Consider the following 26,785-nt stretch of genomic DNA (forward strand, 5'->3'; position numbering starts at 1 on the left):
AATGATAAGTCAACAAACAACCCAATTACAAAATGGGCAAAAGGTCTGAACAGAAACTTCACCAAAGAAGATATACAGACGGCAAATAGGCATGTAAAAAAATGCTCATCATCATATGTCATTGTTGTATTGTTGTTAGCTGCCATCAAGTCACCCACTGACTCATGGCAACTCCATGTACAATGGAACAAAATGTTGCTCAGTCTTGCACCATCCCCATGATGGATTGTGGATTGGACCATTGTGATCCATAGGGTTTTCGCTGGCTGAGTTTTGGAAGTTGGTTGCCAGACCTTTCTTCCTAGTCTGTCTTAGTCTGGAAGCTCTGCTGAAACCTGTTAAGCATCATGGCAACACACAAGCCTCTACTGACAGATGGGCAGTTGCTGTACATGAGGTGCACTGGCTGGGAATCAAACCTAGGTCTCCCACAAAGAAGGTGCAAATTCTATTACTGAACCACAAATACCCTGTATGTCATTACCAGTTGCCATCAAGTTGATTCCAACTCATGGTGACCCCATGTGTGTCAGAATAGAACTGTAGTCCATAGGGTTATCTGTGGCTGATTTTTTTGGAAGTAGATCAGCAGGCCTTTCTTCCAAAGCACTTCTGGGTGGATTTGAACTGCCAACCTTTTGCTTAGCAGATGAATGTGTTTGCACCACCCAGGGTCTCCCATATGTCATTTAAAAAAAAAAAAAAACGTTGCCATCGAGTTGATTCCAACTCATAGCGATCCTATAGGACAGAGGAGAACTGCCCCATAGGGTTTCCAAGGAGCAGCTGGTGGATTTAAACTTCTGACCTTATGGTTAGCAGCTGTATCACTTAACCACTATGCCACCACAGTTTCCATATGTCATTAGGGAATTGAAAATCAAAAAACATGAGATACCACTACACATCTGTTAGAATGGCTAAAATCCGAAACACTGACAACACCAAATGCTGACAAGGATGTAGACCAACAGGAACTCTCTCACTGTTGGTGGGAATGGAAAATGGTACAGCCTACTTTAGAAGACAGTTTGGCAGTTTCTTACAAAGCTAAACATAGGCTTACCATTCGATCCAGCAATCACACTTCTAAGTACTTGCCCAAATGAGATGTAAACATATGACCACATATAAAAGCCTGCACACAAATGCCTATAGCAGCTTTATTCATAATTGCTCCAAAGTGGAAGCAACCAAACTATCCTTCAATAGGTAAGTGGATAAATAAACTGCTACATCCATACAATCAAGTTTTATTCATAGATAAAAAGTGAGCTGTCAAGCTATGAAAAGACATGGTGGAACTTTAAATGCATATCGCTAAGTGAAGTCCCTCATGTGTCTGTCAGTTTTTCGTACCGTGGGGGCTTGCGTGTTGCTGTGATGCTGGAGGCTGTGCCACTGGAATTCAAATACAAGCAGGGTCACCCATGGTAGACAGGTTTCAGCTGAGCTGACAGACTAGGGAGAAAGACCTAGCAGTCTACTTTTGAAAAGAATTATCCAGTGAAAACCTTATGAATAGCAGCGGAACACTGTCTGATAGAGTGCCGGAAGATGAACCCCTGAGGTTGGAAGGCACTCAAAATATGACTAGGGAGAGCTGCCTCCTCAAAGGAGAGTCGAACTTAATGATGTGGATGGAATCAACTTTTGGGACCTTCATTTGCTGATGTGGCTAGAGTCAAAATGAGAAGAAACAGCTGTAAACATCCATTTATACTCAGAATGTGGAATGTACGAAGTATTAATCTAGAAAAATTGGAAATCATCAAAAATGAAATGGAATGCATAGACATCAACATCCTAGGCATTAGCGAGCTGAAATGGACTGGTGTTAGCCATTTTGAATCAGACAATCATATGGTCTACTCTGCTGGGAATGACAAATTGAAGAGAAATGGCATTGCACTCGTCAAAAAGAACATTTCAAGATCTATCCTGAAGTACAACATTGTCAGTGGTCAGATATTCATATGCCTACAAGGAAGACCAGTTAATACGACTTTTATTCAAATTTACACACCTTACACACCACAACAAATTGAAGATTTTTGCCAACTCTGCAGTCAGAAATTGATCAAACGTGTAATCAGGATGCACTGATAATTACTGGTGATTGGGTAGTCGGAAAATATGGCCTTGGTGACAGAAACAATGCCAGTGATCGCATGATAGAATTTTGCCAGACCAACAACTTCTTCATTGCAAATACCTTTTTTCACCAACATAAATGCTGACTATAAAGGTGGATCTTGCCAGATGGAATACACAGGAATCAAATAGACTAAATCTGTCGAAAGAGAAGATGGAAAAGCATAATATCATCAGTCAGAACAAGGTCAGGGCCGACTGTGGAACAGAACTTCAATTACTCCTATGCAAGCTCAAGTTGAAACTGAAGAAAATTAGAACAAGTCCACAAGAGCCAAAGTACAACCTTGCCACCTGAATTTAGAGACCATCTCAAGAATAGATCTGATGCATTGAACACAAATGACCGAAGACCAGACGAGTTGTGGAATAACATCAAGGACATCATAAATGAAGAAAGCGAGAGTTCATTAAAAAGACAAGAAAGAAAGAAAAGACCAAGATGGATGTCAGAAGAGACTCTGAACCTTGCTCTTGAACATTGAATAGGTAAAGCAAAAGGAAGAAATGATGAAGTAAAAGAGCTGAACAGATTTCAAAGTTTGAGAAGACAAAGTAAAGTATTATAATGACAGGTGCAAAGACCTGGAAATAGAAAACCAAAAGAGAAGAACACACTCCCCATTTCCCACGCTGAAAGAACTGAAGAAAAAAATTCAAGCCTTGAGTTGCAATAGTGAAGGGTTCTATAGGGAAAATACTAAACGATGCAGGAAGCATCAAAAGAAAATGGAAGGAACACACAGAGTCACTATTCCAAAAAGAACTGGTCAATGTTCAACCATTTCAGGAGGTAGCATATGATCAGGAACCGATGGTACTAATGGAAGAAGTTGAAGCTACACTGAAGGCATTTGGCCAAAAACAAGGATCCAGGAACTGACAGGATACCAACTGAGATGTTTCAACAAATGGATGCAGCGCTGGAAGTGCTCACTCGTCTATCCCAAGAAATTTGGAAGACAGCTACCTGGCCAACCAACTGGAAGAGATCCATATTTATGCCTCTGCCCAAGAAAGGTTATCCAACGGAATGAGGAAATTATCAAACAATATCATTAATATCACATGCAAGTAAAATTTTGCTGAAGATCATTCAAAAGTGACTGCAGCATTATGTTGGCAGGGAACTGCCAGACATTCAAGCTGGATTCAGAAGAGGATGTAGAACGAGGGATATCATTGCGGATGTGAGATGGATCCTGGCTGAAAGCAGATAATATCAGAAAGGTGTTTGCCTGTGTTTTATCGACTATGCAAAGGCATTCGACTGTGTGGATCATAATAAATTACGGATAACATTGCGAAGAATGGGAATTCCAGAACACTTAATTGTGCTCATGAGGAACCTGTACATAGATAAGAGGTAGTCATTCAAAGAGAACAAGGGGATACTGTGTGGTTTAAAGTCAGGAAAGGTGTGCATCAGGGCTGTATCCTTTCACCATACCTATTCAATCTGTATGCTGAGCCAACAGTCCGAGAAGCTGGACTATATGAAGAAGAACTGGGCATCAGGATTGGAGGAAGACTGATTAACAACCTGCATTATGCAGATGACACAACCTTGTTTGCTGGAAAGTGAAGAGGACTTGACACACTTCCTGATGAAGATCAAAGACCACAGCCTTCAGTATGGATTACACCTCAACATAAAAGAAAACAAAAATCTTCACAACTGGACCAATAAGCAACATCATGATAAATGGAGAAAAGATTGAAGTTGTCAAGGATTTCATTTTACTTGGATCCACAATCCACAGCCATGGAAGCAGCAGTCAAGAAATCAAAAGATGTGTTGCATTGCGCAAATCTACTGCAAAAGAACTCTTTAAAGTGTGGAAAAGCAAAGATATCACCTTGAAGACTAAGGTGTGTCTGACCCAAGCTCTGGAGTTTTCAATTGCGAAATTGCATGAGAAAGTTGGACGATGAATAGGAAAGATCACAGAAGAATTGATGCCTTTGAATTGTGTTGGCAAAGAACATTGAGTATACCAAAAGAATGGACAAATCTGTCTTGGAAGAAGTACAACCAGAGTGTTCCTTGGAAGCAGGGATGGCGAGACGATGTCTCACTTACGTCGGTCATATTATCATGAGCGATCAGTCCCTGGATAAGGACATCATGCTTTGTAAAGTAGAGGGCCAGAGAAAAAGAGGAAGACCCTCAAGGAGATGGACTGACACAGTGGCTGCAACAATGGGCTCAAGTATAACAAAGATTGTGTGGATGGCACAGGACTGGGCAGTGTTTCGTTCTGTAGTATACAGGGTTGCTACGAGTCGGAATCAACTCGACGGCATCTAACAACAGCAACAAGTGAAAGGAGCCAGTCTGAAAAAGCTATATTGTATGATTCCAACTATATGACATTCTGGGGAAGGCAAAACTACAGGGACAGTGAAAAGATCAGTGGCTGCCAGGAGTACAGGTGAAGGGAGGGAGGGAGGGATAAACAGGTAGAGCACAGGGCATTTTAAGGGCAATGAAACTCTTCTGTATGATATTGTCATGGTGGACACATGACATTATGCATTTGTCAAATCCATAGAACTGTACTACACAAAAAGTGAACCCTATTTTTTTTTAATGTAAACTATTCACTTGAGTTAATAATAATGTATGAATATTGGCTCATCAATTGTAACAAATGTACCACAGGAATGCAAGACGTTAATAGAAGAAACAACGTGCAGGGGGGAGGGAATATATGGGAACTCTGTACTTTCTGTACAATTTTTCTATAAGCCTAAAACTGCTCTAAAACATAAGTCTATTATAAAAATAAAACAAAACCTACAACATCTTCAACTTACTAGGTATGCATCCCTGGGTAAGTCACTTAAAAAAAACTGGGCCTCAGTTTCCTCATCTGTAAAATGGGGGATATAACACCTACCTAATTGTTGTGAGAATCCTAGCAGGTAACTATGTGTCAGCTGAGAAGTGCAATCAAATACAACTCCTTTCTTTTCCATTCATTACCATCAACACAAATGCAGCTTCTTCTCTAGACTTGGCAAGGCCTGTGAGCCAGACCCCAGCATAGGCTCCCATGCTGTCCAGTTGAAGAGCAAACAGATGGCAAATCCACATGAAAGGCTGAGGGCTGAATTAGGTGTGCATGCTAAATGTGTTCTGCTCTCACAAAAGACAGAGGCAATCTGCGATAATATAATACTGCTGTATAACTGACTCTTTCTCTCCTTTGGGGATAATCTTCCCAATAAGTCTTGACTGGCAACTTCTTAGATATTCCAGAGGAACACTGCCTTCACTGGGGCAAAGGGTCAGGGGAAGAGGAGTAATTACAGCATGGGCAGAGCCTGGGCTCTTCAGCCTCTAGAGGCCAAGCATCTTCTGGCTGAGCTTCCCATCAGGCACACGGAGTTGAATAAAGAGACCATGGGAACAGCTCCTAAGGGGGTGGGATACAGTTAGGGCCCTACCTCACTCCTGATCCCTTTGAAATTAGAAATAAGTAGAGATTTAGCTCTGAGGCTAGACAGCCCAGTAAGAGAACAATGTGGGAAAGAAACCCTGGGATCAAACATTAAATAATTATGTCACAAGTACTGTCATCGGTCCTCTGTGACCTAACCTTCCAAGAAGTCCATTTTCTCAGAACTGAGAAATGTCAGACTGTCCACTCTAAGGCTTGTCCTCACCAAATTAAGCTGCGTGGCTGTCCACATGGCCATCACTGAGGCACTGTCACCTCCATTTAACTTGAAAAGCTTTTTATATACTCATTTCTCTTACCCAATCCCTCTAGAGATCGAAGGGGTTCAGAGCCCATTTTACACATATGTTCACCCTACACCAAAAAACCAAAAATCAAACTCATTGCTATTGAGTCGATTCTGATTCATAGTGACCCTGTAGGACAGAGCAGAACCCTCATAGGGTTTCCAAGAAGTGGCTGGTGAGTTCCAACTGCTGACCTTTTGGTTGGCAGCCAAACACTTAACCACTGTGCCACCAGGGCTCCGCACGACCACAAAGCTGTGTAATTAACATCTGGGGTTTGCATCTAAATCAAGGAGCTGAAGCCGTTGAGTTTAGGACTCTTGCATCTCTCCATGGTTACAACTTTCAAAACCAGAAAGGCCTAATAACAATATATCATGAATTTATGTAACACTGAGTATTTACAAAACAATTTCATATCTGTTATTTGGTTTGATCTTTATACTAGCCCTGTGAGGTAGACAGAACAAGTATCATTAACTCCATTTTACAAGGGAAACAACTGAAGCTTCTGAATTGTGTGTCCAAAGGTCACACGACTAGTTACGTCACTGAGCAGGATTCCAATGCATGTCTTTCTGACGCCAAGCCCAGGACACAGCTGCTTCCCTTAATTAATCATCGACAACAGTCACTAAGCATGTATGGGGTGCCCCTTATACAAATGGACATTCATCTTAAGAACAGAGGGGAAGTATGCAGGCCCTCGCCCTGTGCCCAGATGCCATGGGGGGGACAGAACTTACCAGAGTCCCTGTGATCAGAGACTAGCCTTAGAATGTCTCCAGGTTGTCCATCAATGTTAAAGCAGACAGTGAGCTGGCTCGAGGGAAAATCCACGACAAAATGGGGGTCTCCATCCGCTGCCAGGGCAGGAAAAAAGGAGAGAAGGAGAAAAAGCATTTACTGGTGCCTTCTGTTTTGTATCTTCTCCGCATTAATTACTTAATCCTGACAACAGTTCTGTAGGGACGACATCCTCAGTTTATAAAACAGGAAGACGAGGTGAAATGACTCACCAAAGTTAGCACGTGGGAAAGTAAATATTTGAATGCAGGTCCTCTTAATTCAAATATGATTCTCCTGTCACCACAATTCTGTTAGATATAGACAACTAAGCTTTGACAGATAATAGGGGCATGAAAAAGGAAAGAGTTATTGCTCTAAGCCCTCAACAATTACTGAGTTCATGTTCTTCAATTTCCTTTGTAAATTTCTCCAACAAACATAACAAAACTAAATCCGCTGCCATGGAGTTGATTCCAACTCAGAGCGCCCCTACAGGACAGAGTAGAACTGCCCCAAAGGAGTGGCTGATGGAGTGAAACTGCCGATATTTTGGTTAGCAGCTGAGCTCTTAACGGCCATATCATTGCTTTCTCCCTTAATTGCCAAAGTAAAGCAATCTGAATGAGGCGCCTTCCTTTCCTGTGAAAAGAGCTGTGGCCCTTCTTGCCCAGGAAGCCACGGGCTATCTCAGAAACATTCTCAGCATCAGCTATATGCCATCCTTGCATGACAGTGCTAATAACCCAGCCCAGTTTACAGTTAAGCACCAGGCTGCTAACCGAAAGGTCAGCAGTTTGAACCCATCAGCAGCTCCTCAGGAGAAGGACCTGGCGATCTGCTCCTGCAAAGATTACAGCCTAGGACACTCTCTGAGGCAGTTCTACTCTGTCACGTGGGGTCACTACGAATAAGGATTGACTCAACGGCATACAACAATAACAACAAACAAATGAAGGATAAAGAGTCCTTAGGATCAGGGGACACTGAGCTTCTGTCAAGGGTGATGGAAAAATCCAGCAACAGTTAGTGGTGACGGCTGAACAACAGGATGAACATAATTAATGCCACTGAACTGTACAAGTGAAGACTGTAGAGACGGCAAATGTTTGGTGAACTGTACAAGTGAAGGTTGTAGAGACGGCAAATGTTTGGTTACCTATGTATTCACCACAATGGGGCAGGGAGGGAAGAGTCCAGTGAGGGTTAGAAGGTCAGAGTGCAGTAAGTGATGAGGGCGGCAATCCTTCCTTTGGGTCGTACTGGCTTTATTTCTCCAATTTTTGTCCACAGATGAGTCCACAAAGCTCAGCTGACCCCTGTTCCTTGCCCCTTCTCCTCATTTTCACCTCTGTTAAAGATGAACAGCCTTGCCTTGTATTGCAGAGACAAAATACTTACCAAGAGTCTACATCGATTCTCTTCTTTTGCTAGACTGGAGATTTCATTTCTCTCTAATTTATATACCAAACACATGTTTCTGGATGCCTCTCCTCTTTGAATATATTTGTAACCTACTGCTGTCAAGTTGATTCTGACTCATGGCGACCCCACGTGTTATAGAATAGAACTGTTTCATAGGGTTTTCTTGGCTGTAATCTTTGTGGAAGCAGATTGCAGGTCTTTCTTCCACTGTCCAACTGGGTGGGTTCAAACTACCAACGTTTAGGATAGCAGCTGAGCACAACCTGCTCACACCACTCAGGGATCTATGTGTACAATATGTGTATGGTAGGCATGCAGGGGTAGGAGGAGTTCAGTCTTTTTCTTTTTTTTTTAAACTTCGACAAGTTGTGCTGGCTTCCCCAGTATTATGCACTGTCTTACCCTTCACCACAGTTACCACTTATCTATTGTCTATTTAGTGTTTTTCCATCCCCACCCTTCCCTCCCTCGTAATCATCAAAGATTCTTATTGTGTGTGAAACTTTTCATGAGTTTTTACAGTAGTGGTCTCGTATAATATTTGTCCTTTTGTGATTGACTTATTTCACTCATCGTAATGCCCTCCAGATTCATTCATGTTGCGAGATGCTTCACAGATTCATCATTGTTCTTTATCGTTGCGTAGTACTCCGTTGAGTGTATGTACCACAGTTTGTTTATCCATTCATCTGTTGATGGGCATCTGTTGATGGGCATCTAGGTTGTTTCCATCTTTTGCTATTGTGAACAATGCTGCAGTGAACATGAGTGTGCATATGTCTATTCTTGTGATGGCTCTTATTTCTCTAGGATATATTCCTAGGAGTGGGATTGCTGGATCATATGGTACTTCTATTTCTAGCTTTCTAAGGATGCATTATATTGTTTTCCAAAATGATTGTACCATTTTGCATTCCCACTAGCAGTGCATAAGAGCTCTAACCTTCCCACAGCCTCTCCAACATTTGTTATTTTCTGTTTTTTTGATTCAGCCAGGGTGAGATGGTATCTCATTGTGGTTTTGATTTGCATTTCTCTAATGGCTAGTGATCTTGGGCATTTCTCATGTGTCTGTTAGCCACTTGAATGTCTTCTTTGGTGAAGTGTCTGTTCATTTCCTTTGCCCATTTTTTAATGGATTATTTATCTTTTTGTTGTAGAGGTGTTGGATTTTTAGGAATCCAGTCATTTCAAACTCCAAATTAATGTCCTCGGCTTAACTGCTGGAAACCCTCTTCGGCCTCCAGCATCACTCATGAGGACCCTTGAGAGCATCTGCCTGATCTCACTGTGAAGTGTTTCAAGCACACTGTCAAAGTCAACATATGCAGAAATGCATGGTGTTGGCCTTCTGCAGATGAGAAAAAAATGATATCTATAGGAGTCAAAAGTTCACATCCATATTTCTGGCACTCTTTCAATATGAATATAGCTTATCTGACAGTTCTCTGAGAATTTCTATGTGCTCATACCACATCATTTCTACTCAAGTCTTCCAAACCCCTAATTTACAAGGAACGATGTCACTTGTTCCAAGAAAGGGGGAGGGGTCTGAAAGTCAGTACATCCAAGAGGAAGGTTTTCTTGCATTCCATAAAACACGGGTGTGCTCAAAGGGAAGTACATCTGTCCCCTGGAGACTGTGTTTCCACCTCCATAGCTAATCACGTTGTCCCTGGCTTTATGAACTTGCATGTACAGCACACCAGCAGAAAGGCAGTAACAAAGACTTACAAAGGATGACGTGTATATTTTAAGAATAAAACCCAGCCCTTGTGTTTTCACTCCAACTGGATTTTTATTATAATCCCAGGAAGCTGGCAAAAGGAAATTTTATGACTTTTTTCTTTATCTTTTCTTCCCTCCTAAAGACAAGGATTGTTGTTGTTGTTATGTTGTTAGGTGCCGTCAAGTTTGTTCTGGCTCATAGCGACCCTGTGTACAACAGAACAAAACACTGCCCAATCTTGTGCCATCCTCACAATCGTTGCTATGCTTGAGCCCACTGTTGCAGCCACTGTGTCAATCCATCTCCTTGAGGGTCGTCCTCTTTTTCTCTGGCCCTCTACTTTACCAAGCATAATGCCCTTCTCCAGGGACTGGTCCCTCCTGATAACACGTCCAAAGTGTGTGAGATGAAGTCTCACCATCCTCCCTTCTAAGAAGCATTCTGGCTGTACTTCTTCCAAGACAGATTTGTTCATTCTTCTGCAGTCCATGGGATATTCAATATTCTTCACCAACACCATAATACAAATGCCTCGATTCTTCTTTGGTCTTCCTTATTCATTGTACAGCTTTCACGGGCATATGAGGTGATTGAAAACACCACGGTTTGGGTCAGGCACACCTTAGTCCTCAAAGTGACATCTTTGCTTTTTAACACTTTAAAGAGGTCTTTTGTAGCAGATTTGCCCAATGCAATGTGTCTTTTGATTTCCCGACTGCTGCTTCCATGGGCGTTAACTGTGGATCCAAGTAAAATGAAATCCTTGACAACTTCAATATTTTCTCCATTTATCATGATGTTACTTACTGGTTTTGTTGTGAGGATTTTGGTTTTCTTTATGTTGAGGTGTAGTCCATACTGAAGGCTGTAGTCTTTGATCTTCATCAGTAATTGCTTCGAGTCCTCTTCTCTTTCAGGAAGCAAGGCTGTTAATGAGACTTCATCCAATCCTGATGCTGTGTTCTTCTTCATACAAGCAAGGATTAAAAAAAAAACAACCAACTCTGCATGTCACAGATATTTGTAGCACCAGAGGCTGGAAGTGTGGGCATACCTCAGCTCTCTAAAACAACTGTCTTTTAAACTTAGTAATTACCAAATTGTGTTTCTGCTATCCATCTATTCTTCTGTCAGTGCCATTGCCAGGCTTCCTCAGGACCGTGTTATCTCCACAGTGTTTATACAAGGGTTTTATGATGGTCCTGGTTCTTAGCATTAGCCTCAAGCTGTTGGCTTGGGCTGAATAAATATAGGCCCTGTAGCCTTGTTCTCTGAGCTGATGTCTTAACTGGATCCAGGGAATTCCTGGTTACCTACTTTCTAAACAATCCTTACTCTCAATTTTGGCACAATTACAATCTTTGTCTTTACCTGATGTTTTAGAGATTTTAATTCTTGGGTTGTATGGTCTCTTGAGAACAGGTCCTAAAAAAAAAAAAGGGACATAATACTCACTGTTATTCATTAAAGAAGATGAGTGAGAGGAACAGACAAAAGAGGGTTAGGGTGAATAAAATACAACTTTCAGATCCTTGTGTAGCAATTTAAAGAATAAAAAAAATATTTAAAACATTGTGTGTTTTAAAGAAAGAAATTGGCCTCACAAGATATAAGTGAAGGTATCAAATGTGGAGGCTTAATTATTTCATTCTTTTATTAGATATTCTTTTCTGTGATTTCTGTGATTTCTGTGCCTATGATGGGGAGAAATATTCTATCACACTTAAAATACATTTATAATTCAGTCCTGTAGATATGTATAAGCCTACTTCATAAAGCACCAGGCAAACATATAAATATTAGCTTAAAGAATAATCTAGAAGTAAATTTACTTCTATACATTTCATATTTTACTTCAAATTATTTATAGTTACAAAATTATGGTCCTCTTTACTGGTTTGTGCCCCTCACAGAAATTAAAGATCAAAAAAGTCTACGTGTTTTTAAGCTCCCCCTTCCCAACCCAGGTCCCTGGTCAGTATGACATCAGCAGAATGCAGACAGACCACGCTGGAGGAGCGATTGCTCCGTCCGGACGACTGCTCTGATGAACTTTAGTGAGTGAAAGCTGCCACAGACACTCAAAAAAAAATTTTTTTTTTTTTAATTTTAAAATCATCAGAGCTTTGAAAAAATGGAGATGGTTCTTAAGACAAACTGATGCGTGAGGAAAATCTTATTTCAAAAAACTCCTTTAAGAAATCGGTTGGTTATTTTTTCATTTGTATTCTTGGCCCTCGGAGTATCGTGTCATTTGCATTTGATCTCTCCCGAAGCTTACTGAGGTTTGAGCTGCTGACATAGAATAAACATGTCATTCAAAGAGCCTTTTTTTCCTGGATGTGGCACAGATTTTGCTAGAGTCAAGTAATAGCATCATGCCATTTCCTTTTAATCAGAAGTAAAATTGGACTCATTTTGCCAAGACAAACTCCACTCTTTCTAAATGGGCAACATATCATTTTTAACCTCCACAGCAAGGTCTGAAATTTTCAGTACATTTCTAGAATGACACTTTTCAGGAATGGGGATCTAACATTTGTAGAGCACTCATTATGTGTCAAGGACTTTATACATTTAATCCTTGCACCAACCTTCTAGGGAAATTATTATTATCTCCATTTTACAGATGCAGAAATGGAAGCTCAAAGAGGTTCAGAAACCTCCCCCGGGCCTCACAGCTAGTCAGCAGAGGGTCAGTGAACGGAACCTCAGCTCTGCCTAGATCCAAACTTTATGCTCCTTCTGCTTTCAAGTGCTTTTCAGAGATTAGAGTACATGGAATAAACCCACTGCTGTGGAGTCGATTCTGACTGACAGCAACCCTGTAGGACAGAGTAGAACTCCCCTATAGGGTTCCGAAGGTTGTAAATCTTTACAGAAGCAGACTGCCACATCTTTCTCCCGAGGAGTGGCTGGTGGGTTGGAACCAGAGACCTCTGGGTTTGCAGCCAATCTCTTAACCACTAAGCCACCAGGGCTTCTCCTGAGTACAAGTAGCAGATAAGACAATTGTTGGGCACCTAGTAAGGTCTGGGTTAATGTCAGTTCCCTCTCCTTAGGAGACGTAAACCTGACAGAAATCTCAAAATGTTACACATAAAAAGCATGCTCTTTTCCACAGACAGGTATTACCAAGAATAAAACTCTGTTTTAGTTTAACTGCTGTTCCTTTCTCTTGTTCTTGTCCCTACTGACTCCCCACATCAAAATGGCCCTGAGACTGACAACTGTTCCTGTTTAGGTGCTGAGTGAATGGGTATTGAAAGGGTGAAGTCTCTCAAGAACTCAGATCTTGATTCTTCATGTGTTCTCAGGCATACTCATAAGCTGATGATTATGCTGAAGTACTTTAAAAATACAGAAAGGCACGTAAAAATGAATGTTGCTTTGCTTGTTCATCTGGTACCTCTGGAAATGCCTGGTCCACGGTAGGCACTTGACTGGGCAACAGTTCTGAGCCCAATGCTGCCTTTTATCATGTCTCTACCATGATCCACAGTTTACAACAATGCAAACACAGCAATCCAACAGACCCTTTGAAGACCACAGGCTGCATTTAGAATTATTGTTTATAAAAATTATAATAAGATAATAAATATAAAATAAACATACTGTATTTACAATTATATTCTACAAAATAAGAAAAATATAAATATTACTTTATTATGATATAAATATTATGTTTAGAATTACATAAAATAATAATATATAAAATGTAAATAATATTCTTCCATAATAACATAAAATAAAACAGACTATAGGGATCTCGTTACCCGGTTGCATGCTGGCTCCTCGCAAGCTCTGCATCACTGTCTCAGGACCTACTGCAGCAGACATGCCATAGTTGTCCTCCAGTCTCTCTGTCTGAGTTGCTGATTTCTTCAGCTTCATGGAGGTGAATGGGGTGAGGAAGTGATAATTCACTGCCAGAGCTTGGGCCTTCTGCCTCAGCCTCTCTTTCTCTTGTTCATCGTCACTCTGCAGCCAGGAACTCAGCAGCTCCTTCAAGGTGAGGTAGCTCCAGAGACGCTCAATGTGGTTGGGGTCCTCCTTGCCATCACCCTTGGGCCCGGAGCTGCCTGTGACATCATTTCCCACCTTCTGGGGCTCCACAGGCACATCCGTCTTCAGTATGACAAATTTCTTACTGTTGCTGGCTGTGACTTCCACATGCAACTGATCCATCTTCCTGTCCACCAGCTTCCCAGCAATGATGATTTCTGAGCCGTTGAAGTAGTTGGGGAACAGGGTTTTGGTGACATGCTCCACTAAGCTGGGTGGATAATCAATGCGAATATCAGAGAGGAGAGGAGTCCTGATCTCATCGTAGAACCTGGAGTGGAAGACCAGAAAGAGAGAATAAGGGCCCTACCCTGGCTGCAGGTAGGACAGGTCCTAAAGGAAATTATGGGCTGTCAGAGGAGTGAATCTAATCTTATAAGCTTTCAAATCCAACATTCTATTCCGCACAACAGTTCTGAAAGGAGGTCGTTTAGCAGCAGATTGAACAACACTGGTAAAGAGAACTTACTGTCTCACAAGGTTTCCTAGTCTCTTTTTCAGCAGCTCAAACGATGAGGAAGAACATGCTTATAGGAGACCAAAATCTTACTTCCTGAAATTTCCATAGTCATTGGTCTCAGTTTTGCCTCTGAAGCAATACAGAATTCATCTATTCCATCTCAACATGACAGCCATTTAGATGATTAAAACACACTGCTGTGTATTCCTTGAAGTCTTCTTTTATGTAGCCTAATCATCCCCAGTTTCATCAACTTATCCTCAAACCAAAAAAACCAAACCCAGTGCCGTTGAGTCGATTCTGACTCATAGCGGCCCTATAGGACAGAGTAGAGCTGCCCCATAGAGTTTCCAAGGAGTGCCTGGCCGACCCTTTGGTTAGCAGCCATGGCACTTAACCACTACGCCACCAAGGTTTCCAACTGGTCCTCATATCATACAATTTCAAGACTCTGTAACCACTCTTGGTAAATTTCCTTTGTATACACATAAGTTTCTCAAAGGAGCCCTGGTGGTACAGTGGTTAAGCACTCGACTGCTAACCGAAAGATTGGCAGTTCAAACCCACCAGCTGCTCCACAGTAGAAAGATATGGCAGTCTGGTTCTATAAAGATTACCACCTTGGAAACCCTATGGGGCAGTTCTACTCTGTCCTATAGGGTGGCTATGAGTTGGAATTGATTTGACAGCAATGGGCTTTTTTTTTTTTTTAATTAAGTTTCTCAGAGGTTCTTGTAAAACATTTTTCTTAGAGCCAAACACATATTTCAGATGCGTTCTAACCAACACGTTATACTTTAGAACTCTGACGATGACCTTGACGTTATGTTTTTGTGAAATGTAGCATCTACTTGTATCAGCTTTTCTCATAGTTATGCTACATGGTTGCTTCTTACTGAGTAAGGAGACGATTAAAATTCTTTTTCAAAGATCTAGAGGGTATAGGCTGTGGAATTAAACTTCTGCTTCACTCACTTCCTTGCTGTGTGCCTTGGGGCATGAGACTTAACTTCTCTGAACTTCAGTTTCTTCATTTATAAAATTAACAGTACCTATTTTTTTTTACTTTGGAAGACTACTAGTTATCCTGCCAAATCCACTCTTCCCTTCCTTCATAATAATCGAGTTTCAACTGAGTATATGCTTATCCAGCCAGAAACATTTCCTAGCCTCCACTGCAGTCAAATGTGGTCATGTCTATGTTCTCACCAATGGAATATGTGCAGACATTTTATGTACAACTTCTACAACACCAGCTTAAAAGAAAATGGCTTGTCCTGGCTTTCTGTTGTTTTCGCTTTCCATTGAGCTGGATGGCAGAAGGGACAGTGACCTAATTTCAACCTTGCAGTTTTCAACGACACCCTAAGGGGTGCAGAGCAATCAAATGGAAGGAAACTGAGTCTCTGGATGACTTTGTGGAGAAGAATCTAGCCTGTTCAGGCTACTACAAATGAGAGAAATAAATGTCTATATTATTTCATCTTTGGTATTACGTCATCTCTGTTGTGGAAGCTACCCTACCTCCTAGGACTTCTGTATCACATGAGAGGATGCATGTAGAAATGCTTGGCATATGGTAGGTTCTCAATAAATGTCAGGGACTGGTATTTTTAGCAGCATGACAACGCAGCTGATTTGTTTCAGTGTAAGTGCTGTTGCACATGAACACCTTCTGGAATCTCACTGCTGTCACACGATGCATCCAATTCTCCCTCTTTGCATCTAGTTTTGAATAATTTTGAAAATGTGGGAAGCAGATTTCTGTTTTCATTTAAATCTTTGATAAAAATGCTGGGGAAAAAATGGTGACTAGTCCCATACTGAGGCTTCACCTTCATTGTACACCATTAGGGATCACCAATTAAATTGCTCCTTCATGAATGTTCTTTGCTTATGGCTATGTAACACCTGTAAATCTGCCTAAACCTCCCTTTTCCTTTTAAGGCGTATGCCGTCTATGCCACAAAGCAGCAGGTTAAAGTACATAATGCTGAACTGGGAGTCGGCACTTGACTGAATCAACAGCAACCATACACCTCGTCCGGCAACACGACATCTAAGTTCTAGCTTTTTCTCCACCTCAAAATAAAACTATGATCACCGACAAGTCATTTAAACAGTTTTCAAAATGGAGATAATGCTTCCTCTCCTACCTATGGAAACCCCTGGTTGCACAGTGGTTAAGTACTAGGGCTGCTAACCAAGAGGTTGGCAGTTTGAATCTGCCAGGCGCTCCTTGGAAACTCTATGGGGCAGTTCTACTCTGTCCTATAGGGTCGCTATGAGTTGGAATCGACTGGAGGGCAACAGGTTTGGTTTTTTTGGTTTCTCCTAACTACCTCGCAGGGTGGATTACATTGTAAATGTACTACAAAGTGCTTTGAGATGTCAAGAAGCCATTATAACTGTAAGAGCGAACTGAGCACTTAATATGTGATAGACACTCTGCTTATACTTTACATATGTTTTCACATGACTGTGAATTCTGACAACTGACTACAATCTTCACCTTACAGGTGAGGAACCTAGGCACAGACAGGTTAAAAAAAACTGGCTTAAAGTCACAAAGCAGGACCAGAATTTGCATCCAGGTCTGCCTGGTTTCAAAATAAAATAAGATACCCTCCTAGTATAATGAATTCTGATGATTTCAGCAGATTCAAAGTTAAGGTGTAGCAAAACACCCTCATTTCTGAGTTTCTCGTTGAATCCAACCCCACCCCCCTCCAGAGAGCCTCTCATTGTCCTAAGAAGACAGACAGACCCGATGAACTGTGAGCCCGCATCTTCCTCCTCGTGCACACGTCGTGTGAGGCCACAGTTCTCCAGTGACAGCTTCTCCAACAGTCTGAAGTCCACATCATTCCCAATTCCAATGGTGAAGATGCAGATTTGACCACGGGCAGCCTCTTTGGTGTTGTTGAGAATCTTAAGGGTGTGGGTCTCCCCCACAGTGGGTTTCCCATCTGTCAGGAAGATGATGAGGGATACACTCCGGTCTTCAATGTCATTGTGGGCCACATAGTTGTTGAGCAGCCTGATACCCCTCTGAAGGGCCCCATTGATGTCCGTGCCTGTGAACACCAAAACAGGACAGTTCAGGGCTTTGCACTCACCTTCTTAATCTGAATCCACCTTCATATCTGCAGTTAACTCTCAACTGTTTAAGCATTAACAGGAGTGAGATGTGTGGGAAAGGTCACCTCCACATACAATGATTTCATGTTATGTGGCCTGTATGGAAACTTGGCAAATGTTTGCTAAATGAACCTAAATGACACAGAATTTGCTGCTGCCGCTGCTGCTGCTGTTGTTACCTGCCATTGAGTTGGCTTTGACTCATGGCGACCTCATGTTTAACAAAAAAAGTCACCTTCAACAAAACCGTGAATGAGACAGATTGGCACAATGGCCACAACGATGGATTCAAACATACCAACGATTATGAAGATGGTGCAAGACCAGGCAATATTTCATTTCAACATGGAACTATCCCACTATAAAAAAAAAAAAAAAAACCTTCTCCCGAAGGTATCTGGTTATAGCTTACTAGGAAAGTCTTCAAAATCTTAGCATTCATGACTTCTACATCCTCTTCTGAGAAGAGGTTTTGCAAAGAACAGGAGGGTTGCTAGGTAAAGGAATTTGAAGGAAGAGTCACCGAAGAAGGAGAAGGACACAGAACAGGGCAGTGGAGGGCCACCGGAAGCAATGCTGGATGACTTCAAATGTTGTCTGGGGCTGGGTGGTGCTTATTAAAGAACTAGTAAGTCACTTTGGTTGCCTCTCCTTTCCATGCTTCCTGCACCTTCAGGATTACCTCTTCTCATCAGAGACTGCAAAGAGAGGAGGTTTTAAATTTATACCTCCTGACCCTGCCTTTTTTTCCTTTAGAAGTGCTTGTCATTAGCGCTTGATGAGCTCTAATTAAAGTTGTAGGACTGTGTCTGTAGTAGATGTTCAACAAGTATTTGCTAGATGAATGGAGAGATGGGTGATGGGTTGGTTTGTTGAGGCAAAAACTGCCAGCTAGAAGGTGGTTTCCAGATTAGCTAAGAATTTCATTCAACCACTGCTGCTGCTCCCCCGTCACCAAGTAAAACTAAGAGTTCTTGGCTGCACCTGGGACACCGATTTCTTTTTTCTGACTGTAGTGATTTTTTCAAAACGTGTATTGAAATAGAATTCACAAGCCAAAAAAAAAAGCATCCATTTTAAGTATAAAATGCAGTTATTTTTAGTAAATTTGTAGAGTTGTGCCACCATCACTACGGTCCAGTTATAAAATATTTCCATCACCCGGCCTGAAGTGATTTTTATCTACTTTCAAAATCTATCATTTTTGAGTGAACCAGGTGATTCCACCACTGCTTCACTTCATCCAGAATTGCTGGCTGAAAAAACCTTAGCCTATGTCTGTGGCAAACACATTCATGCTTCTTTCTCAGATGCATACAGAGTCCATACCTAAGGTTCAGTTACAGCTAAAACAATATTTAACATTTCTTTGGGCCCATTAATTTGCCTTTCTTTATGCGCAGCCTAATTTCATTTTGCCTCTGGATGTGTGGGCATAGACTAAGTGGCAGGTGTTTATTATCTCTTTTATCTAGCACTTAGCAACAGTGCCAAATCTCTCACTCTACTTCAAAGCCAAGGAAAACCAAGAAATATGGGTTGGATTTAGGGTTCCTAATATCACATGGTCACCAAAGGCACAGCAGTGCTTGCTTGGAATCAAATCTGTGTTACACCAGGGCTTCTGCCACCCACTTAACCACAGTGCGGAACTCTCTCCACAGGGACAGCACTACAGAGTTAACCCAACCATTCCACAAAGAACTCAGGTATCACCATCAAACGACTCAAGAGCAACAGCCGAAAGAGACTACTCAAGTGGGTAAAAACAATGAACATATCTGATATTTAAAAAAGACATACTTACCACAACACAGTTTACTAAAGCAAAGGACTTACCACGTGCTGGGCACTTTTCAAAGCACTTTAAATATGTTAACTCGTTTAATCCAAATAATAACTCCATTAATATTCTCATTTTACAAATGACAAAACTGAGGCTTATAGAGGTTAAACAACGAGTAAATAGTGGAGGTGGAGTCAAATCCAGGCAGTCTATCTTCAGAAGCTATGCTCCTGACCACAACGTTGCTGTTAGGTGCTGTTTAGTCGACTCCAACTCACAGTGGCTCCACGTGACAAAGCAGAACTGCCCTATAGGGTTTCCTGGGCTATCGGGCAATGAGTTTTAATCTTTATGGAAGCAAACTTCCAGGTCTTTCTCCTGTAGAGCCTCTGGGTGGGTTTGAACCGCCAACCTTTTGGTTAGCAGCCAAATGCTTAACTGTTGTGCCCCCAGGGCTTCTTACCACAATAGCACACTGCTTGGATAAGTATAGATGAACTTTCTACTCATCTGCAGAGGCTGGGTAATGAAGTGCAAAGAAAAAATAAAGGAAACCAATAAAGTTTCTAAGGTTTGGATTCCAAAAGGAACATAATACTTATCGAATCATCTCTAAAGCCCTTTATCCCATCCCGCCGCCCACATATCATATAGGCAGTATACTTAAAATAACCTCAATGTAACACACATTCACTGAGCATGTACTCTGTGCTCTACGCATGAACTATGCTGGGAACCAGGGGGTATACAAAGACAAGGACGAGTCTCTTCTCTCATGGACTTCACAGTCTTTTCAACTTCCTGCCAAACATCATCACCATGATATTGGATTTAGTCTTTTGTTTCCCCCATTGACCAATAAAATGGATTCTAGATTACACTGTATTGGACACTGGTTGGAAATCCCATTGCAAATGGAAGTACCATCCAAGGACAATCAAGTTCCAAATGAAGTTCGTTTGGGAAATCAGAAGCTTTGCCTTGAAAGGAAATAACGAATACATGAGAGATGTAAAACCCAGACAGAAGAAGACTGAACTAGGTATTTCATATGCATAACTGTATTAACCGAGACAGAAATTAACTGACACAATGCCACCAGAAGATGGTGTCTCTGTAAAGGATCTTTAAGGAAAGGAGTGGGGGTTAGGTTCAGTTCCCCTACACACTCCTATACTGAGTGCCTCTCATGTGTCCACTGTACTAGTAATGGAGATAACAGCAAGACCAAGACCCAGTTCCCATGTTGGAGGAACTCACACCTACTAGTACATTTGGGTAACATACTGTTCTGATTCTCTAATCATTTTCTTAGGATTCTTTATGACCTCTTCCCCCTCTTCTCTTAACATCCTGTGAGCTTACCTGGGTACTGTACCCAAGACAAGTGTGCAGTGACTCAGAGTCCAATGTCCTCTCTGTCACATTGTACATACAAAGCACCTTGGTCCACCCGGGACTTACACCCTACTCACTCTCCTGCTGGCAGGCTACACAATGGTCTAACAGGCATTTCTATCTGCTGCTTCCTAAACTGGTAACATCCACCATATAAAACAGATCATCCATTTGGCTTTAATTCTCAACCCAAAAACAACTGACAAAAAACAGCTTCATTGTTCGGGACTCGTGAGATAAGGCAGGAAAGCCTCCAACATATCAGGTATTTTCCCCTCATCACTTACTTGGCCATCTTAGTTAGGGGACTGGAATAGGAGAATTTCCAGATTCGGTGTTCAGAGAAACATAAGCTTCTGGGAAAGCTCTCACTTATTATCTCCTTTCCTGTAATCAGCTTCAGCTTTCAAATCCTCCTCATCTCTTGGCTGAAAATAAGCTACTAACTTAGTATCACGTCAAAGCTAATGTGCAAAGAAGGAATCATTTCTACCTCCAGCAGGCGACATGTGGTGAATGAAGACTTTGCCATCCCTGATGTTGTCGGGAGTGACTGACACCAAGTGGTCCTTCCACACTTTGATCCGGTTGGAAAATCCAATGATACTGAAATGATCCTGAGGTCGGAGGTCATGGAGGATGGTGAAGAGGGCGTCCTTGGTCTAGGCAAACACAAATCCAAAACCAGTCACATATTGAGGTGATCAGATCGTTTAATCTTCACAACTCACCTGAGGTAAAGCGACTATTAATATTCCCACTGTACAGGTGAGACAACTGAGGCACAGAGCGGTTAAGCATCACGCCCTCTGGGAGCTTAGATTAGAACACAGGCAGTCTGATTCCAGGGCCAACACTTATACCAACAGCAACTAGACTCTGCAGCCTCAAGACTGCCGGGTCTGAGAATACTCAGTTATAACCCTTATAATTTGCAGCTCATTTTGGGATTCCTTCCAGGTGCCTGCATGTTGACGGGCTCCATTTCTTTCACTTCATTTCTGGTAGCAATTAATGGATTCATCTCCTATAACATCCCTGCAGAAAGCACTGTGTGAATTCTGCAGCCACCCCCGGATGAGAACAATAAACATATTTCATTAAATCCATCTGCTCACCCTACAGAGGACTGCCTCCCTCCACAGCTCTTCCAGGGGAAAAGAATGGCAATGGAAGCACACAGTTCTGTTCCCTGCCCAGGAAACCCTCCTCTTCTATTCCCTTTTCTCTCTTCTGGCTCTGGGCCTTTCCTCCTCCCACCCCATCACACTGGAGTTTTTCAGGGGATGGACTCAGTGGCAGCAGAATTCCCTGTCCTCTTCCAACCCTGAATCCCACCCTTAAGAAATATGTCTCAGTATCTTGTGAAAATAAACAGGATCCGCACCCCAAAGCTGTTAGCATTATCCAGCACACATTTTAAAGTGTCTGCGGGATATGTGACCAAGATGGCCTTTCCCTCCTTCTTGAAACTCTTCTTGCCTCTGGCTTCCTAGGCACCACCCTGCATCGCCTGCACTCTGAGCAGCCAGCCCTCCCGTTGCCTTTGCAGGTACCTCCTTCTCTGCTTGCCCTTCAATGCGAGAGTTACCCGAAAGTTTTCTCAGCATCCATACTCAGTTCCCCCCTCACACTACACACTTCCCCTAGGTGAGTTTATCCACTCACATAGCTCCAACTACCAATTATTTCACTGCTAACTTCCAAACTTATCTCTGGTGCTTGCTTCTCTCGTTAGGTCCAGACCAACCTGCCACACGTTTCTCCCTACATGTCTCACAGGAATCTCAGACTCAGCATGCTGAACATTTCAATCTTCCTCTTACTGCCCAAACCTGTCCCTCCTCTGTTGCTCTCTATCCTGGAGGATGGTGCTTTCAGCCACCCAGAGTCCACGTCAGAAGTCTACAGACCATGCTGAACATTCTTTCCTGACCATCCTTGGCTCCCATACCCTTCAATCACCGAATCTTAGCAATTCTGCAGGATTCTTTTGGCAAACCTCTTCCCTTACCAAGGAAGCCTTTGGTGGTGCAAACGAATTATGTGCTGGGCTAATCAAAAAGTTGGCTGTTGGAGTCTCCCCAGAGGTGCCTCAGAAGAAAAGCCTAGTGATCTACTTCTGAAAAACCAGCCATGTCAATGGCGCACTTCATGGAGCACAGTTCTACTCCAACAAACACGGGGATCATCGTGAGTCAGAATCTATGCGATGGCAATTGGTTTGGCTTGGTTTTGGTTTCCCTTCCTAAACATTCCTGTGGCCATATCTGAGCTATAATCACCTCTGCTCTAGACTGGCAATAGGTTTTTTCTTCTTTTTCATTTTTCCTTAATACAAAAAAAAAATTATTCGTTAAAAAAATCAGACTCATAATCCCACCTACCTAGAGACAACCATTATTAAAATGCTGGCATACTACATACCCTTCAGGTACTTTTCTATGTGTGTATGTGTGTATGTGTGTAAGAAAGTTTAAATAATAATGGGATCATATGGTGTGTGTGTGTAGGTGTGTGTATATATACACATCATACTATAAAAGTTTATATTTACTATATCATATACAGCTTTCATGTCAATAGATAAACGTATGCCACATCATTCGAACGGCAGCACAATATTCAACTGTATGCATATACCATAATTTATTATTTTTAAATATTTAAATAGCACTGCTAGGCAGATCATTATTCACACATCTTTGTGTCAATTCCTATAACCCTAGTGTAGATTCCCACACATGGGATTAGTGTGACAAAGGGCTCGCACTTTCTAAAGGAGGATTTTGTGTGTACCTGTGTTGCTACCAGAGTTATATTTTCAACCTTCCTCTGTTAAAAACCGTCAGTGGCTCCTCCCTATTCTCAGCATAAAGTTTAGACCCTTTTTAGATTCAAGGTACTTTATAAAATAAAATGGTCCCAATCTATCATTCTAGCTTTAGTCCCTGCTATTCCCACCCCCACTATAAACTCTAAGGTCCAGTTCCCCACAAACCCAGCTTCCCTAAACACACCACGCTTTCTCATGACTCCTTGCCTCTGTACAAACTGCTGCCCCATTCTCCCCCTCTTTTCTATCCATGAAACTGCAGTGTGTCCTTCAAGATCCACCTCACATGTACCCCCCTTGATAAAGCCATTCCTAACTCAACTGCAAAGACCAGCGTTGGCTACAGCCTCTGTGATCCCACAGCATTGATATACACGGCCATTCTGGTACTCACCACCTTATATTCCCAGTATTTCTGCATGCTCTTTCTCACCTCAGGACCTTTGCACCTGCTGTGTCTGAAATGCTCTTCCACACAATCTTTACTATTGCTTGTCCCTTCTCACCCTTTAGGTCTGAGTTTAAATGTTATCTTCTAAGAGAGCCCTTCCTCGTCTCCCAACCCCACCCTGCTCTTTTCTTACATGTGGCACCCCATTCTTTTCCTTCACAACACTTATAAAGAACCTGTAATTATATATTTTTACATGGACTTAACAGTCCAACTCAGCTGTCTGCGTCTAGATACAGAAACTTTTTCTATTTTGTTTATCACTCTACACCTAATACCCAGCAGTGTCTGGCATATAAATGACATGTGATAAATGTCTTCTGAATAAATGAATGGTGGATGGAGTGTCCACCTGCCACACTAGGTAGGGAGCTCCTCAAAACAATGTCCCCGTGCCCTTCCCCACCCTCCCAACATGATATTCTGCATATTGTAGGTTTTTAGTAAGTATCTGTTGAATTAGTGAACAAATGAGAGAGGCTGGCAGGGAAGCACAGAGATGGGTAGATGTTGTTGTTAGCAACTGTCAGGTCAGCTCCCACTCATGGTACTCCCATGCTCAACAGAATGAAACTTTGCCCTGTCCTGCACCATCTTCACAATCGTTGGCACGCTCAAGTCCATTGTTGGTGGCCACTGTGTATTTTGAGTGTTTTCCAATCTAGGGGGAGTTCATCTTCCAGCATTATATTAGGCAATATTCTAGTGTGATCCATAGCATTTTCATTGGCTAATTTTCTGAAGTTGATTGCCAGGCCTTTCTTCCTAGTCTGTCTTAGTCTGGAAGTTCTGCTGAACCCTGTCCACCATGGATGACCCCACTGGTATTTGAAATATTGGTGGCATAGCTTCCAGCATCATAGGAACATGCAAGCCACCACAGTAGGAAAAAACGACAGTCAGGTGGTAGCTGGATGGACATATACGTGGAATTCTCCTGGTGAATACAAAGGAATTGTCCTTGAGAATCTAAGTCAGAAAATTCTGAGAAGGATAATGTATAGGTAGGAAACAAGGCTAACTGACAGATATTGTTAGAGTAAATAACTCAGACAGTGGCAATGAACAGATGTGGGTGGGGTGCCCTAAGTGCTGACATTACTGGCATCAGCCAGGGAACTGGCAGCACTTTACTTTCTACCCTTCCTTCCACTTAGAGCCAGTACCACCCCAGTGTGAGCCTCAGACAGGTTTGGAATCACCGCAGTCCAAGGATCCAGCCCTCTGAAGGTCTGAAGGCTCACAGCTGTGAGGTGATGGGACCACAGGTAGCAGTGGTCATCCCCGAGGCAATACCCTTGGGAGACAATTCTAAGGTCTTCACTTGGAAATACTCATGCTGCTTCCCGGTGGAGCTCAGAAACTAGCCAGGTGCCACAGGACATAAGTATGCTTGGAGAAGGGGAAACTTGTCAGAAAATTCCTGTTTGTTTAGCTGCTGGCATCCTTGATCCTTTAAATAGCATGCTAAAGACCTCGAGATGGACCAGCCTAGCTCCTTTGCTGATTTTTTCCCCATTGTGACGAATATTCTGCTTTAGGAATACTTGTTTGCATCTCTCCACCCTCCCTCCCCTTAGCTCAGCAACTATAGGTTTCTTATGGCCTTGTAAGGCCACAGCTGCAACTTATCCTCACATGCTCCAAGGAAGGCGGGCCAGCCTGCTCACAGTTTTCCACCTCCAGTTGTGTTAGGACCTTTTGCATGGTCGGGCCATCCCAGAGGGGCCAGGGCAGGAGCTGCTGCTGCTGCCTGTAGCCACCACCCATTAACCCTTTCCTTGTTATTTCCCTCTCCTTAGGTGAGCTGATAAGCCTGAGAGTTCTGCACTCTGTGGAGGGCTTATAAGGAAGGAGGAAGGTGAGTGTCCAGATAGGAGAGTGAATGCGAGTGGGTTTAAGCCGACCTTTCTGCATGCTGTGTTTACACACTCAAGATTAACAGCAATTTAGTCAGGCTTTTTCCAAGAGTACAGTCCAGAGAACAGGGAAAGCACATTCCAGAAAGATCAGAGGAAGTCCAGAGAGGCAGAGAATGTGTAATGCAAGCATGTCTGAAGAACTGAATGGCCCTAAAAGCACAGGGATATCACATGAGAGTTTGGACTAGACCCCCGTTAAAGTCTCCCCTAAACCTGAGATTGTGTGAGTGTAACTAAGAACAGCTGTGGACTCATCCAGTGGAGGCAGACGGACAAGGCTGGTCAACACGTTCCCCACGACACAATTTCCAAGTAGCTTGACGTGAAGGAAAAGATACTGGATACTTGAGAATGCCATGTTCCTTGGATTTCTCCTATCCCCAAAGCTCCACCTAGTGGCCTTATACATTTGGAAACAGTCCAAACTGCCAGAGACAAATAGCCCCCAAACACACTACTTGGAACAATGATGCCTGGTATGAATTGAACTGTGTCCCCCAAAGCTATGTGTTGTAAATCCTAACCCCTATACCTGTGATTATAATCCCATTTGGGAATGGGTATTCTTTGTTATGTTAATGAGCCATTATTAGAGTAGGGTATGTATTAAGTCAATGTCTTTTGAGATATAAGAGATTATACAAGGAAGTGAGCAAGCAGATATGGGGGAAGAGAGATGCCATACCACATGAAGATCACCAAAGAACCAAGGTCCAAGGACCTTCCTCCTCTTTGTTGAGAAAGAAAGCCCTCCCCTAGAGCTGGTGCCCTGAACTCAGACTTCAAGTCTCCTAACCTGTGAGAAAATAAACTTGTTTGTCAAAGCCACCCACTTGTGGTATTTCTGTTATAGCAGCACTGGATAACTACGACAATGC

The 26,785-nt window shown here is 42.3% G+C and overlaps 1 protein-coding gene across 1 annotated transcript in view; it reads right to left on the minus strand.

Moving 5' to 3' along the window:
* Positions 1-26,785, minus strand: part of ITIH5 (inter-alpha-trypsin inhibitor heavy chain 5) — a 118,103-nt gene that overhangs the window by 10,667 nt on the left and 80,651 nt on the right. The window contains exons 8-12 of the mRNA XM_010590891.3: positions 21,192-21,360; positions 17,141-17,450; positions 13,625-14,184; positions 11,220-11,273; positions 6,655-6,771 (exon numbers count right to left, since the gene is read on the minus strand). Of these exons, the coding sequence (XP_010589193.2) occupies positions 6,655-6,771; positions 11,220-11,273; positions 13,625-14,184; positions 17,141-17,450; positions 21,192-21,360 (1,210 nt within the window). The remainder of the gene's footprint in view (positions 1-6,654; positions 6,772-11,219; positions 11,274-13,624; positions 14,185-17,140; positions 17,451-21,191; positions 21,361-26,785) is intronic.

This window comes from Loxodonta africana, chromosome 4 (genome assembly GCF_030014295.1).
Source record: "Loxodonta africana isolate mLoxAfr1 chromosome 4, mLoxAfr1.hap2, whole genome shotgun sequence".
Taxonomy (NCBI): domain Eukaryota; kingdom Metazoa; phylum Chordata; class Mammalia; order Proboscidea; family Elephantidae; genus Loxodonta; species Loxodonta africana.